The 15893-nt window shown below is 30.5% G+C and overlaps 2 protein-coding genes across 12 annotated transcripts in view; one reads left to right on the top strand and one right to left on the bottom strand.

The window, feature by feature from the left end:
- The window catches only part of LOC127709190 (transmembrane channel-like protein 5), a 293058-nt gene that overhangs the window by 33045 nt on the left and 244120 nt on the right, over positions 1 to 15893 (top strand). For 3 of the 5 annotated variants that reach the window (XM_052214587.1, XM_052214589.1, XM_052214588.1), the window contains one exon: positions 2524 to 6715. In XM_052214587.1, the coding sequence (XP_052070547.1) occupies positions 2524 to 2636 (113 nt within the window). In that variant the 3' untranslated portion in view covers positions 2637 to 6715. The other 2 variants (XR_007985539.1, XM_052214590.1) reach the window with 2 other exon arrangements.
- The window catches only part of LOC127709185 (uncharacterized), a 55894-nt gene continuing 52338 nt past the window's right edge, over positions 12338 to 15893 (bottom strand). For all 7 annotated transcript variants that reach the window (XM_052214579.1, XM_052214574.1, XM_052214580.1 and 4 more), the window contains one exon: positions 12338 to 15454. In XM_052214579.1, the coding sequence (XP_052070539.1) occupies positions 15356 to 15454 (99 nt within the window). In that variant the 3' untranslated portion in view covers positions 12338 to 15355. The remainder of the gene's footprint in view (positions 15455 to 15893) is intronic.

Below are 15893 nucleotides of genomic sequence, written 5' to 3'. Positions count from 1 at the left end.
TGAACCCAAGTGCGGCCACTTCCATTTTAGACAAAAAACATCTAACAATTAGTGCAAAAGCTAAAATTGTGAAGATTTCAGTAATTTTGCATGAGTTAATGATGCTAGTATCTGATGCATGTGCATTAAATTGTGAAAAAACAGCCCATATTTATGTAACAAAAGATTTTACTTTCCAATAAATAGCTAAAAATATACATTTTTAACAAATTTGTAAAAATGCTATATTTTGGGGCCAAAAAGGGGTATTACCAGGCCTACTTCTTGTCCTAACTACACTCTGATACAAGGTGTTCATAAAATAAGAACAAATTTCACAGTTAACAAGTTATTATGGCAACAAAACATGATAAAATTTGTATATTTGTAAAATATCTTGATTTTCCTTGTTTTACATCAACTTTATAAGTATAAATGAGATTGGAAAAGTATGTGTGCATCCTAGAAACAACTTTATATTTGGTGAGAGTATGTCAATAGTTATAATAAAGCTTCTCTTAAATTATTTTGTTGTTTCCTGGCTGCGCACGATGTTTCCACAATGGACATAATGTTGGAAAACTGCATGATTTCTGCAATTTTCTTGTTTTCATAAAATCAGTGCATACTATGACCTAATTGTGACGTCATAACATCAAAAATCTTATGTATTTCATTTATAGTAATTAATTTTCTTGATTTTATTCATTTTCAAACATAATATGCAAATTTGAAATAGTCCTCAAAAACTTAATTTTCTTGGGCCAAAACCGGGCCTTAATGCCCCTACTCCTTTTATAATAAAAGCCTTCTGGTGGAAAAATATTTGATTGATTTGATTTTATTTCAGTAATGGAGGAAGAAGATGTTGATTGTTAGGGTAACATGTCGGTAAACATATTGTTTGTTTACCTTTTCTTCGGTGTTATACAGCATGATTCTTTTGCAGCTAATTTGTTGTTGTTACAATTTTAAGAAATTATGCATTACTTTGTATTCTTTAACATTTGACTTGATAGTCTTTATTTTATCCTCAAGTTTACTTTTGTTGATCAGTTTCAAATTTAGAACATCTTCAGAAAATTCCATAACCTTAATTCTCTGTTGTGAATATTTCTGATAAACTTCTTTATGTATGATCTTTACAATGCTTTACATAAACGATATTTGTATTCTTCCTATAAAGCATGATGAAATGAAGAAAACCGGTTTAGCTTGTTTCAGAATATTTCTTAAAGAGTGCAAGGCATTCCTTAAAGAGACTTTTTAAATTATGAAATATTTTTTTCATTTTTAATATCTTAAAAAATCACTTGTCTCCAAATTTTTACCTTGTTTGCTGTTGAATCTATTGACTTCACTGGCATCCAGTGTCTTACTGTATATGATCCATTAACTTTTTAAAATTTTTCACTGAAGCCGCTGAAATAATTTGAAACAAACATCACCACAATCACCTTTATATGTCTACTCTAAAAAAAATGGTTTGATATTCTCTTAAATATATATAAAAGGAGATGAACCGGTAGGGTATATGTCGATGAACAGCAACTGGAGAACACAAATGACCATGGTTAATACTACTATTACAATCAGACATAGCTGGCAATACTACTATGAAAAAAAACAGATAGAAAGTTGAGTAAAGAAATTCTGAAAAATCCAGGACCTGTAATTGATTAATTTATTACCTTATTTGTGGGAAATCATATTTCATCTTCTTAAAAAAATTATGGCAATAATTGCCATTTAAAACAAGGCATCACTGTTGTTGAGAGTAGAAAATTTGAAAAAAAATATTTTAATGAAAAATTCCTGTTAAGGGCCAAACTGTTACTAGTGTTTTGGGAATGATGCATTTTTGTAATTATGGGTGATTCCCTAACTAAGAAAACTTCCTTAGTGGTCTTGGGGTAGCATGATTGCCTTGAGTGCTGGAGGTCATGGGTTCAAACCCCTGACGGGTCAAACCAAAGTCTTTAAAATTGGTATTTGGTGCTTTTGCAAAAGGCATTAAGAAGTAAAAGTAAAGATTGGTTGACTCTGACTCAGGATAATGTGTCTTGGTGGGGTGGTTTGTCTTCCTGCAGACTGTTACCTTGTGAACTAGCATGTTTAAAAGAAACAGCTCAGTCTGTCAGTCTAGTACAAAGTATCTTTCCAACTGTGGGTAGCATTAATATAGATGCATAATATCCATTTCAGAGGACACAAAACTAGCTACTGAAATAAATTTCATGAAATATGATTTGATTAGATCAATTAAACTTTATAGACAGTAATTAGGTCTGAAAATTTAGATACCTGTTTTGAAATCTGATTGTTTGATAAAGTTTGGGCCTGACAATTTTTTTAATTTTAGCATTTTTTGTTCCAGAGATATTATGAACAAATTTGACTCAAGATCCAAATAACAATTTTTAACTAGAAAAAAATCTTTTTGATACTTACTTGAAGGTGTGTGAGGAAATTTCAAATTAGGTAGTTAAAACTGATTGAATAGTAGAAGTAAAAATTAGTTCTGTTTTATGTCTCTTTTTTCAGGAGGTAAAAGAATTTTTACCAGAAAGTTAGCTGAAACTGCATCTGCCTCTATGGAAAATTTAGCAGCAAATGGAAATGGTACACCTAGAAGTAGACGCCATCAGAAAAAATAGTCCCTTTATCAACCCTACACTCAAAGTTATGCAGGGTTATTAGAATTTTGTTGAGTCCCTTCAGCAATATTTATATTAATGTACAGACTGCAACATTGATTTAATGATATAGTTTTTCCAAAATCAGATTGTATTTAATTGTAATACTGATTTTAATTGTTAATTGATCATAAAATGATGGAAAATTTTAAAGAAATACAGTACAGTACGGTAGAGACAATTATATCATGTTATACACCATTGGTCAATCATTTTTTATTGCGTACCATTGTTCTTTAGTTAAACAAAACACATCATAAAATGCTTTTTTTAAAAACATTTTGGATTGGAAAAGGGAGGGGGGAGTGTGGGTGATATAGTTGACAAAATCACACCAGTAATAGTTAAATAAAGAAAATTTGTGAAAAATAAGTTAATACTTTATTGATATATTTTGTTGTTGAAGTATTTTTCATATGGAAGTTTTCTTATTTTATGAATTGGTGCAAACTCTGTCATTAAACTTTTAACATTCCATGAATGCAAAAACCATTCCAAAATTAACTGGTTATTATGAAGCTATTGTATTTCTGTACAGATGCTTAATCTTATATGCTGTTTGATCAAATTCATTATTTATAATATTATCAGGGATTATGATATGCATTATTATATCAATATACAAAAATAAGTTTATATGTTTGAAAAAAAAAATCAAAAAAAAAATCAAACAATAGTTTCATATTTTAAGTTAATTCTAATCAGATGAAGTTTTATAGACAGTGGTAAAACTCTCTTTTTTACCTGTTATGATTTTTTAAAGAGCATTATATTTTTACAAAAGGAAAAATCACAGCAGTTTTAATGTTACTATTTTCTTTTAAAATTGTTTATCTACAAACCTATAAAAACTGTCTGTATTTATTATATATACATTGTAGTGAGAGTTTTGTGGGCATTGTTTGGTTTGACAAATTAATTATCTATGCAATTCTTTTGAGGCATTAAAACACTATTTGTCTGAAATTTTTTTGCGTTCTTTCTCAGGCATTCAAATACATAGGTTTTTGTATATGTAGTGGTATATAGCTCAAGCTAATAATAGAGATACTAATATAATAGTCTTAAAATAATAGAAATAAAGAAATCCATCTATCTACAAATTATGTCAATATTGTAAATGTGTAAATCTTTGCAGCAGTATTAGATTGGGAATCTCACAAATCAACACTCGTTAGTCATGAAGTATTAAAACAAATGTGAAATGATAAAAGTCAGAACAGTGGGAATAATGATAATTAATTGTTGATTGAAACGAACGTGATGATTTTTTTAAGGTAATACAGTTATTTGTCTTCATTATTTAAGAGAGAAATTTTTTGCATTATCAAAACCCACATTTTTTACTCTTCCAAATGATTTATAGGTTCGTTTCCTATAAAGAAGGTGCATTGTTGGTTATATTTATAATTGTAATTTATAATTTTTACTTTTATATGTTAACACCAATTAGATAATAGGGAATCTGCATAATTAACTTTCATATTACATCTTTATTTTCTACAATTTTATTTTCAATTTGCTTTGTTTTATGTATACTATAAATAAAAGATACTTTGAAAAACAATTATGTAATAAGCGCTTCATGAGAAATCTTCCTTGAATACTGAACGTTTTAAGTGTAATGTTTTTACCTTAAATTTCTGCATTTATTTTTTAATCTAGCTTATAATTTGAGGACTGAATTATGTCTAAGATTACCTGCTGAAATGGTACTTCATAGGCTATATGAAGTCTAAATATAATCATCTTTTATGATCATTTTATTACTTACTTGTTCAAATCAAATTTTAGCAACAACTCTAAAAACATGGGATGAATTTGCATTAATTCCAATGCAGATAAATCCTTGACAATGAAAAAAGTCACATGAATGTATTTTCTATGTCCTGTCTCATAAATTTTTGCATAATACAATGCTTGGTTGAAAATCCTGCAGATTCCCTATATAGTCTGTGTGTATATCGAACAATTGAATTTGTATATAATAGGATGACAATCAAAACTTTTATGACTTAATTGATAGCTTAGATGATGAATAATGCCAACATATGAGATTTGATAAAATGTCTATGCAATAGTCCTTTGAGTATGTCTATCTAACTAGCTATAAACCTACTTTGCTTGCCCTGCTTGTTTTGCTGTTTGAAAACTTTTTGCCATGACAAGATTTATTGAAAGCTACACATTGCATGGAACGGTAATTATAGCTAAAAATGAATCCTCAGGGACTAATGAGTTGATATGTTGGCCATTTGTTTCTATGAATTTTGATTACTGTTCCATGATTATCAACAAGAAATTATCCATTATTATAGATAGATTATTAAGGCAAGTAAGTTTATGATAAAATGCAATGAACCTGCTTAACATCTCTACTACAAAACAGAGTTTAATTAAGGCAGGTCAGTATGAGAAAAGAAATTTTGAAAATCTTTTTAAAAATAAATAGGCTTAGTATATAGAAGAATTTAATACACTGCAAAGAATGTAGATATTGGTTGGGCATAGTGGGGAATTACATTCAAATAGTTTCTTCAGAAAAATTCAGAGCATTCTGTTCCAAACTTCGGTTGAATGTTTATAAGGGTATTTATGTACACAATTTTTTACAATGTTCCCAAAAATGAAGCCACTTTCTGTTGGTTCTATTAACATGACATTAGGGAAGGTACTAATTATTTATTATTAACTCTGAAACAATTTGTTGGATTTAAGTTTTGATGAATGATAGAAATGATGGATAATTGTAATACTTTATCAGATGACTACTTACTGCAACCAAACAAATATTTGTCATTGCAATAAACAGAAAATATTTGATAAAAACGATTCGATTCTAACTGTTCATGTTTAGGAAGTACTGTCAATGAACAATTGTCTGTTACTTTAACACCATAACAAAAGCATTGTGACATTGGAAACATACAGGAAAACTCATGTGTATTGGCTGCAACCAAAATTCAAATAATAACCACTGTAGAAAACTATTTCAGTTGAAAATACTTTGAGTGGTCCCTTCCCACAAACAACTGGACCTTTGAAATTGAACCTTCAAATTTTGTTTTTAAGATGAAACATTCATTAGGTCTGTCATTTTAATGAATCAATTTATACTTTTGTTGTTGTTGAGTTGTAAATAACTATTGATTAACTACACATTACAAGAATGGTTACATAAATTTAGAGAAGATGGTAGTTCAATACATGTGCAATATAGCAATATGTTATGTGTCGGAAGAAGGTGATTAAATTAAATAGATCTTATATTTATCTATGGCACCCTTTATCATATATGTGATTTGTTAGTGTTCATTTTGTGCCAATGCATTGTAATGTAGAGAAATATTGAATATATGTTCAATAGTGATTGAATTTTGTCATCTGGAATCAAATTGGTTATTCCATTTGCGACATTTAGGAAGATGACAGTTAAAATTTATGATTTTTCATTTCATGTTTCAAAACAATTGTTTCCAAATAAGATAATAAACAGATGTATCAGTTTGACATTTAAAGCTATGCAGTCATTTTCATCAGTTTCAGGATGAATTGCTAAAATAGAAGATTTTAGTTTTTTTGTTTTTCATAATTAAATTTGAATCTAGAATTGTTCAAGATGAAAATAATTATTATTGATGTTAAAAAATTTATATATATATATCCAGCTTCTAATGTATATAAATTTCTTTCCCACAAATATTTGTGAAAATTTTACCAGTAATATAATATGTCAAGGACAAATGCTTCAGAGCTGCATTATAGTTAGAACAGAATCAGAAACACTATGGAGGGATTTCTACAGCTTTATTCTAATTGATGCAGGTTTACTGCATCAATCAGTGTAAGCACACCTATTCATAATAATACTTTATTCCAAAAGCAAAACTGTGTATATAGAAGTTATTACAATCATAATTATATTTATAATATTAATTATATCTACATATATATTTTATAAAGATGTCCCATATGCATAATTGTAATTTAACATTTTAACCTTGTTGAAAAATATTTGTTTAATAAAATTGGAAACTATAGTTTATTGAATGAAAGGCCGATTGGATTTCAGAATATGCAGCATAGAAGAGGATTTTGTTAGTTGATTATTTTTTAACAGTTTTTAATCCCTCTGAATAAGCAGTGACAGGCAGTTGGGCAAGACTTGAAAACTTATTCATATTCATCAAAACATTTCAAAAGACGGTACATGTACCTATTATGTAATCAACACCTCCTACAGTTTAGATATTTGAAGCGTCACAAAAAGATTGCACACATATTGAAGTTATGGAGCTGTTTAAAGATTTTTGGCCCATTTTGCATTTTCAAATATTTGTAATGTTCATTATAGACCATCCTCCATCGATTAAGAAACCCTGCAATTTGAGTCTTTGATTTATTTTCATGTGCTTATTCATTAGCAAAATACATGATTGCTGTCTATGGTGTTTGAGAGTAATAGATTAGAAATGAAATATGGTGTTTACTAGAAAGGACTTGCTGAAATGTGCACCTGCTTAACTGATTATGATTGAATGGTAGGTTGAGAGTCCAAACTACACCTATCATGAAACCTAAATGTTTTGGTGAACAATGAAAATAGAATTAAGGTAAGATGAACCCTGTCAGACAGACATGTGCACCTTACAATTATTCTATAGACCAGTATAGTTGACCTATTAGTTATAGTACTCAAGAAATTGACCTTAAGAAAACCAGAATAGACGAAGACCTACACAGATTCAAGATGACCTACTTTTAACAGAAGTATGTCTGGTACTCCTTCAACCTGTACAACATTTCATCAAAATTTTACTAATAACAAGGATATGTTCCAATCATTTTAGCCACAATCCTGTCCTCTTTGTCTTGATTGTGACATATAACTCAATTTAACTTCACCTGATTTCTACTCACCACAACACAACAGGTGCCAATAGTAAAGCACAATCTACCTGCCTTCTTTGAGGAAATGAGATCACCCCTTGTTTTTGATGGGCTTGAATTGCTCTGTCGTTAGTTTTCAGTGTAGTGTTTGTAGAGTGTTGGTATTTTCGTTTTTTTTTTACCAATTCAACACTGTAATTAGATCTTTGAATATTGTTTTTATTGAAATTAATATTGATTTTGTTATCAGTAAATTAAAATCAAACTAAATATTATTGGTATATACATATGCACATTCATGGCTCTACAATCTGGCGATACCTGTATCTTGGCATTGCACAAGGTCATGTTTTTCTCTGACTGTTTATGACATCTTTACACTAAATCCATTGGATATTGGATGTGTACTGATTGATAATTTAGTCTTAGATGCATGATTTTTGTCGAGCCTGCGCCTTTTGTCGCAGAAAGCTCGACATAGGGATAGCGATCCGGCGGCGGTGGCGGCAGCGGCGGCGGCGTTAGCTAACTTCTTAAAAGCTTTATATTTTAGAAGATGGAAGACCTGGATGCTTCATACTTTGTATATGGATGCCTCATGTTACGAAGTTTCCGTCAGTCACATGTCCAATGTCTTTGACCTCATTTTCATGGTTCAGTGACTACTTGAAAAAAAAGTTCAGATTTTTTGTAATGTTAAATTCTCTCTTATTATAAGTAATAGGATAACTATATTTGGTATGTGCGTACCTTGCAAGGTCCTCATGCCCGTCAGACAGTTTTCACTTGACCTCGACCTCATTTCATGGATCAGTGAACAAGGTTAAGTTTTCGTGGTCAAGTCCATATCTCAGATACTATAAGCAATAGGTCTAGTATATTGGTTGTATGGAAGGACTGTAAGGTGTACATGTCTAGCTGGCAGGTGTCATCTGACCTTGACCTCATTTTCATGGTTCAGTGGTCAAAGTTAAGTTTTTGAGTTTTGGTCTTTTTTCTAATACTGCATGCAATAGGTCAGCTATATTTGGTGTATGGATTGATTGTAAGGTGTACATGTCTAGCTGGCAGGTGTCATCTTACCTTGACCTCATTTTCATTGTTCAGTGGTCAAAGTTAAGTTTTTGAGTTTTGGTCTTTTTTTCTAATACTATATGCAATAGTTCAACTATATTTGGTGTATGGAAATATTTTATGATCTATATGTCAGTCACGCAGGTTTTATTTGACCTTGACCTCATTTTCAAGGTTCATTGCTCAGTGTTAAGTTTTTGTGTTTTCGTCTGTTTTTCTTAAACTATAAGCAATAGGTCAACTATATTTGTTGTATGGAAGAATTGTTAGCTGTACATGCCTGCCTAGCATGGTTCATCTGACCTTGACCTCATTTTCATGGTTCATTGGTCAATGTTTAGTTTACTTGGTTAATGTTAAGTTTATGTGACAGTTGTAATAAAGCTTTATATTTAGGACTATCAACATAATATCAATGATTAGTAAAGAAGGCGAGACATTTCAGCGTGTGCACTCTTGTTTTATTAGTTGTTATTGGCTTTGAACTAGCTGTCAGTAACTGCGAGTACTCTCAGATCAGTGCTAAGTGTCTTTGTTGTTGGGATGTACAAGTACCTATCCACGCTTTGTGTTTTTATACGACCGCAAAAAATTTTTGGGGTCGTATGTTGCTATCATGTCATTGTCGGCGTCGTCTGCGTCATTGTCGTCTGCATCGTCGTCATCGTCTGCATCATCGTCGTCTTCCGAAGACATTTGGTTCCCAGACAATAACTTAAGTTTCAGTTTATGGATCTCTATGAAATTTTACCAAAAGGTTCAATACCTCTAAAGAAAGGTTGGGATTGTTTTTTGGGGTGATGGTCCCAACTGTTTAGGAATTAGGGGCCCAAAAGGGGCCCAAAACAAGCATTTTTCTAGTTTCAGGACAATAACTTGTGTATAAGTATATTGATTACTCTGAAGTTGTACCACAAGGTTCAATACCACTAGTTGAAGGTTGGGATTCATTTTGGGGTAATTGTCCAAACCATTCAGGAATTAGGGGCCAAAAAGGGTCTCAAACAAGCGTTTTTATACGCCCGTTTACGGGACGTATTATGGTATTATAGTCCGTCTGTCTGTCTGTCCGTCCGTCATCAACATGTCAGACATTAATTCAAAAACGCTTTAACCAATATGCATGAAACTTTGATCAATTGTTTATATCTATTGATGTGAGCTCCCTTTCGTTTTTTATAAATTTCAGATTTACCATTTCCGAGTTTTGGGGTTTTATTCATTAAAAAGGGGGGATTTTCCAGTTTTCGGACAATAACTTAAAAAAAATTTCACAAATTTTCATGAAACTTTTGTGAATTGTTCATATCTATTGATGTGAGCTCCCTTTTGATTTTTATAAATTTTCGATTTTACGTTTTCGAGTTATAAGATTTTATTTGTTTATACATTGTAGTCTGACAACAGATTTACTAAGTATTGCGCAACAGCAGTGTATTGCACAACAGCAAGAAATCTTTCGCATAACCAATTTCAAGTTCTTTGACTACATTTATTCAGAAACCTATAATATATCAAATATTTAATTACAATCCAAATTCAGACCTGTATCAAGCTTGAATATTGTGTCCATTTTTGCCCCAACTGTTCAGGGTTGGACCTCTGCGGGGGTATCCAGCTGCGCTCTTCGAAGCAGTTTATTCTAGTTTTCAGACAATAACTTGTGTTTAAGTGTATTTGATGTCTCTTAAAATGTACCACATTTTACAAAAAGAAAATTTTCTTTAAATGTAATTTTTTTTTTGGAAAAGGGGGCGGGGGTAAACAAAAAAAATTTTTGGGGGGGACAATTTTTTATCCTCAAGATTTAAGAAAATTTCTTCAAATATTTATTTTTGGAAAAAGGGGGGGGGGGGGGGGGGGGGGTAAAAAAAAATTATTGGGGGGGTGTCAACTTTTTTTCTTCAAGATTTAAGAAATTGTCAATTTTCCAAAGAAAAATTGGGGGTCACAATTGCTAATTCTTTGTATATAGTCTGAAAACAGATTTACAAAGTATTGCGCAACAGCACAGTGTATTGCACAAAAGCAAGAAATCTTCAATTGAATATAAATTCAAATCATATAACCAATTTTAAGTTCTTTGACTACATTTATTCTGTGTCAGAAATCTATAATGTGTCAAATATTTAATTACAATCCAAATTCAGACCTGTATCAAGTTTGAATATTGTGTCCATTTTTACCCCAACTGTTCAGGGTTGGACCTCTGCTGTCCTATCCAGCTGCGCTTGGCGAAGCATTTATTGTTGGTAGTATTTCTATTTGTATCCATCTGATGAGTTAAGCCTTTTTCAACTGATTTTTATAGTTTGTTCTTATGTTGTACTGTTACACCACTGTCCCAGGTTAGGGGGAGGGTTGGCGCCTTCAAACAAGTTTAACCCCGCCACATTTTGTATGTGCCTGTCCCAAGTCAGGAACCTGTAATTCAGTGGTTGTCGTTTGTTGCTGTGTTTCATATTTGTTTTTCGTTCATTAATTTGTACATAAATTAGGCCGTTAGTTTTCTCGTTTAAATTGTTTTTCATTTGTCATTTCGGGACCTTTTATAGCTGACTATGCGGTATGGGCTTTGCTGATTGTTGAAGGCCGTACGGTGACCTATAGTTGTTAATTTTATGTGTCATTTTGTCTATTGTGGAGAGTTGTCTCATTGGCAATCATACCTCATCTTCTTTTTATATACACCTTCAATAATGAGCAAAACCCATACTGTATATTGTTTGCAAGATTTCTGTCAGTTATACTGTATAAGAAATAAGAAAGAAGAATATTTGTCCATAGGACACAATACCTTGCAAGGAGTATCATATTCATGTCCATTATTACGAGGTTTTTATTAATGCAAATAATGCAACTATTTGAGTATCGCAATAATAAAAACTCGCATTCTGATATCAAATACATATATCTGTATGTAGCTTTTCCAAAATTCGCAATAGTTAAACTCGCATTTTTGTTAATTTTTCAAAAATCGCAATAATAAATGCACGCAATAATTTCTGAATTTACAGTATATTTAAAAAGATAACTTCACAATCAACATGTGGACAAAGTTTCAAGTTAAGGTGACCACAACTTCATGGTAAACTACCCTAACTTAAAACTTTAAAATTCACGCTATCACATTTCTATGTTCAGTGAACTATGAGATTGGAGTCAAAACATTAATTTGGTATATAATTTTAAAAGTTCACATCACAAAGACCATGTGTACAAAGTTTCAAGTTGATGTGACAACAACTTCATTTTGAATTACCTGAACCAAAACCTTTAACATGAAACAATATGGATTTACAGGCAATCAGACTGACAGAAGCACAGACCAGAAAACATAATGCCCTTTACCACTGTAGACAGAGGAGGCATAAAAACTAAAGAATACATTGGATTATCTAGAATTCAACAATGAATATCAAATCAGTTCTTGTCTTGACATTTGTTCAGGACCTTCCATGAACTTCATAATGAATAACAGCTATAAAGTTCTTTATATTTAGTGATATACGGTTCCATACATCTACCTTATTTCTCTATTTAGATTGAAAAACAGACATCACAGACTTTACAGGTATCACAGCCATACATACATACATAATTACATACATATTTTGTCAATATGTCATTCCTAGTATAAGTACCTCTTCTTCAATTCTGATGATAATGCATTTTGGCAAAAACAAAAAAGAACATCATAAATTTTCTTTTTTTATTCAGATCCTCTTTTTTTAAGAACAACATCTACGATGAAATCGTATCACAGTTAACATGTCTCAACTACAGACGAAAGAAAAGCTGGAATATCTATTAAATAACATAATACAGAAAGGTAGTACTAAAAACAGAACAAAGACTGTAACGTTAACTTCAATCTTATGTGATGCTGAAACATTTGAACAGTAAATGTAATAGGTAAGGTAAGAACATGTGTACATGTATGGTAAAATTCACGTATACATTTACAGTTTTGAACGCAGATGCCATGTCTGTTTTACTGTTACTTTGATATATTTCAGAGTATCTTAAAAATTCAAAAATGGTTAATAAAAAATAGCAAAATTAACTTATTAACAACGTACTCTAAAATAAATATAGCAAAATAAATTCTTCAAAAACAAAACTGATAAACATATCAATTTCTAAAAGTCAGTAGATCTTTCTCTTCTAAAACGCAATTCACTACATATATATATTTATTAGCCTTATTATCTTTAATTCAACTACAATGTCCCTGAAGAACACTCTCAATTAACAAAATATTTTATATAGTTGCAACCCTATAAGTTTACATTATGAATTTGTGTTACATTACACATATATAGTGCAATATACTGACAGGTGGTTTTCATACTCTGCAACATTTGAAGTGTTATTCATACAAATAACAACACACAAATCCATTAATATACTCACTGCTTAACAATGGAATATAGTTCTACTTATTTACTGATGATTCAAATGAAAAAAAAAATGAAATGATTTTATCCCCTTTATACCTACTTTCTATAAGAAAACTATATTTTGGTATCATATAATAATACATTGTATTAATTATGTGATATTTTTTTAATTTCAAAAAGCCTGTAATGTGTTATAATAAACCAAATATACTGTCTTCATCACCTTCAATATAGATCACAGCAAAGCATTACTGTAAATTCAGAAATTATTGCGAGGTTTTTATTATTGCAATTAATGCAACTAGGTGAGTTTAGCAATAATAAAAACTCGCATTCTGAATTCTATGGTTCTGTCTGTATGCAGTTTTTCCTGAAATTGCAATAATTGATCTCGCATTTTTGCCAATTCTTCAAAAATCGCAATAATAATTGCACGCAATAGTTTCTGAATTTACAGTATAACTTCAATTAAAATGAAGTACTTCAAGTAATCAAAATTGACAAATAAATAAATGCTAGTTCAGAATGATTTTATTTGCACTTTTCCCTCACCAAAATGTCTAACCCTTTTCCCTAAAAAGACTTTTTTGTACATAAATTATACAAACAAACACCAACAAAAGTCAAACAAGAACAGAAGTGAACCTATTGGGGTAAAAAATCACTTTCTGTTATTTCCATTATTTACTTCTTTTATTGATTACATTTTATACTTAGTACTCAATACTTCTTTTATTGATTACATTTTATACTTAGTACTCAATACTTCTTTTATTGATTACATTTTATACTTAGTACTCAATAAAATCAATCATAAATACTAATGCAATTACTCATATCACAGATTTGCTTTAAGGCCACCTTAAATTTTTTCTAGATAATAATGATTGAGTGCTGCTATATACAGTGTAATGTCTACGTTAAGTCTGGTTGCAATACATCTAGCAATAAAATTTATTTTGGCCTCATGTCCTTGAGCACAAACAAATGGTACTTCAAATGAAAGTTATCTCCCCTGAATAACAAATAAACAACAAACATCAAGTTTTAGCTTCCTCAGTTCATCTGTACATTCAAAACAAATAAAGGAAATGGATGTGAATGGATAGTAAATTGATCATAGAAGGTTAACATGGAATTTTGTGTAGATATTAATATGGTACAATGTTAATGCTAAAAATGTTTAGTTCATAAGTTTTATCTCATAATACATTCAAATCTTCTGCATATTACCCAAAAAAGTTAAAGTTGATAAATTCATCAACATAGGCGGATCCAGTGGGAAAAATTTGGTTGATTATATAGGGAATCACTGAAGCATGACTGGAGCGGGCCCCCACTTAGGTCAGTCAGCGGGCCCCCCCTTATGAAAAGTTCTGGATCTGCCACTGATCAAAACAATACCTCTAAGGACCCAAATAGTTTTTTTTTCTATCAAGAGGTATATTAAATAGTTTTGAAGACAGAAAGATTTAAAAAGTTAAAGAAAAAAATAGAAAAAAAATTAATTTCTTTAAATACTTTTTCATATTATTTTTCATTATTTCAATATATGATATAAACTATTTTCAAACTTGTATTACTTTTAAATGTTATATTTGCCACCATTTAGTACTATTTAAATAACACAATTATTTAAAGACCCTGATAATTAAAAATTCATGATTTAGTTGTGATTATGTAAAACATCTATGAGTAGTTTATTTCTATAAAATAAGCACAAGAATAATATTGTTTGGAAATGGAGTTGTCTGGTTGATATATTATTTTGTTCACTATAAAGAACAATTCTCTCTGGGATTGACCTGATACAAACTTGTACCTACATTTTTACTACATCAACTAAGTGTTCTTGAGAGGAGCAAAGTAACTAAGTATCCTTTAGAAATAAGATATAACAGAAAAAATATCCAAACAAAATGTCAGGGTAATAATAAACTATAAAAGATTAACATTTTTGGTTAAAAGATTAAAATTTCTAGGCATTTAACATATGGATTTTAGAAAACAAAATCCCAATCTACAGGGTGCTATATGAGCTCCCTTGAATATGCCCCTTGTTAACAAATAGTTAGATGGACGGACTCATACAAAATATAATTTATCAACATACTGGCAGTAGCAGCTACACTCTATTTAACAATCATATCAAGTCAGAAAAAAAAGTTTAACAATATATCATAACAATAATATTCCAATAAATTTTGTCAAACATGTTTGGCAAGCTTGTCTACTTAAGTATTAAAAAGCATAACATTTCTTCATCTTACCAAAACCTGATATAATGTCAGAGAATAACTATTTTAAATGTAATTAAGACTCATGGTCAACTTCATCTCTTATACTGTCTAAAAATGATTCTCCAGTCTTTTCCATTTTCTGGTGTTGTTCTTCATACAGTTTTCTCTTTTCCTATAGGAGAAAAAAACAATTATTATAAATAATATATCTATGAAACATGATATTTTATCAAGAGTTAGATTAACCACCTATGTCTGAACACTGGGTAAGTGATGAAATCTCTTAAAACATCACAAAATACTATTTCTATCTTAAATAGTTAAATCGTTAATTCTGCTAATAAACCTGTGCATCACTACACATTCTTTTGAAGCTTTGAAAGGAAAAAATTCAATCTATAATAATGAACATGTGTAATAAGTATCAAGGTGATGTGACCATTACTCCATGATAAATTATCTTAAACCAAATCTTTGACCTGATACCGAACAGACAGGAAATGTAATGCCCCCTACTATCATTCTTATTTTGTAGGCAGGGCATAATCAAAATGCATAGGTAAGATATGTTGATGTTACTTACAGGGGCTGTTCAGGAATATATGAAGTTT

The sequence above is a fragment of the Mytilus californianus genome, unplaced genomic scaffold, assembly GCF_021869535.1.
Source record: "Mytilus californianus isolate M0D057914Y unplaced genomic scaffold, xbMytCali1.0.p SCAF_7, whole genome shotgun sequence".
Classification (NCBI taxonomy): domain Eukaryota; kingdom Metazoa; phylum Mollusca; class Bivalvia; order Mytilida; family Mytilidae; genus Mytilus; species Mytilus californianus.
Note: the sequence above shows the minus strand (reverse complement) of the source record. Positions and strands in the feature narration are given on the sequence as shown.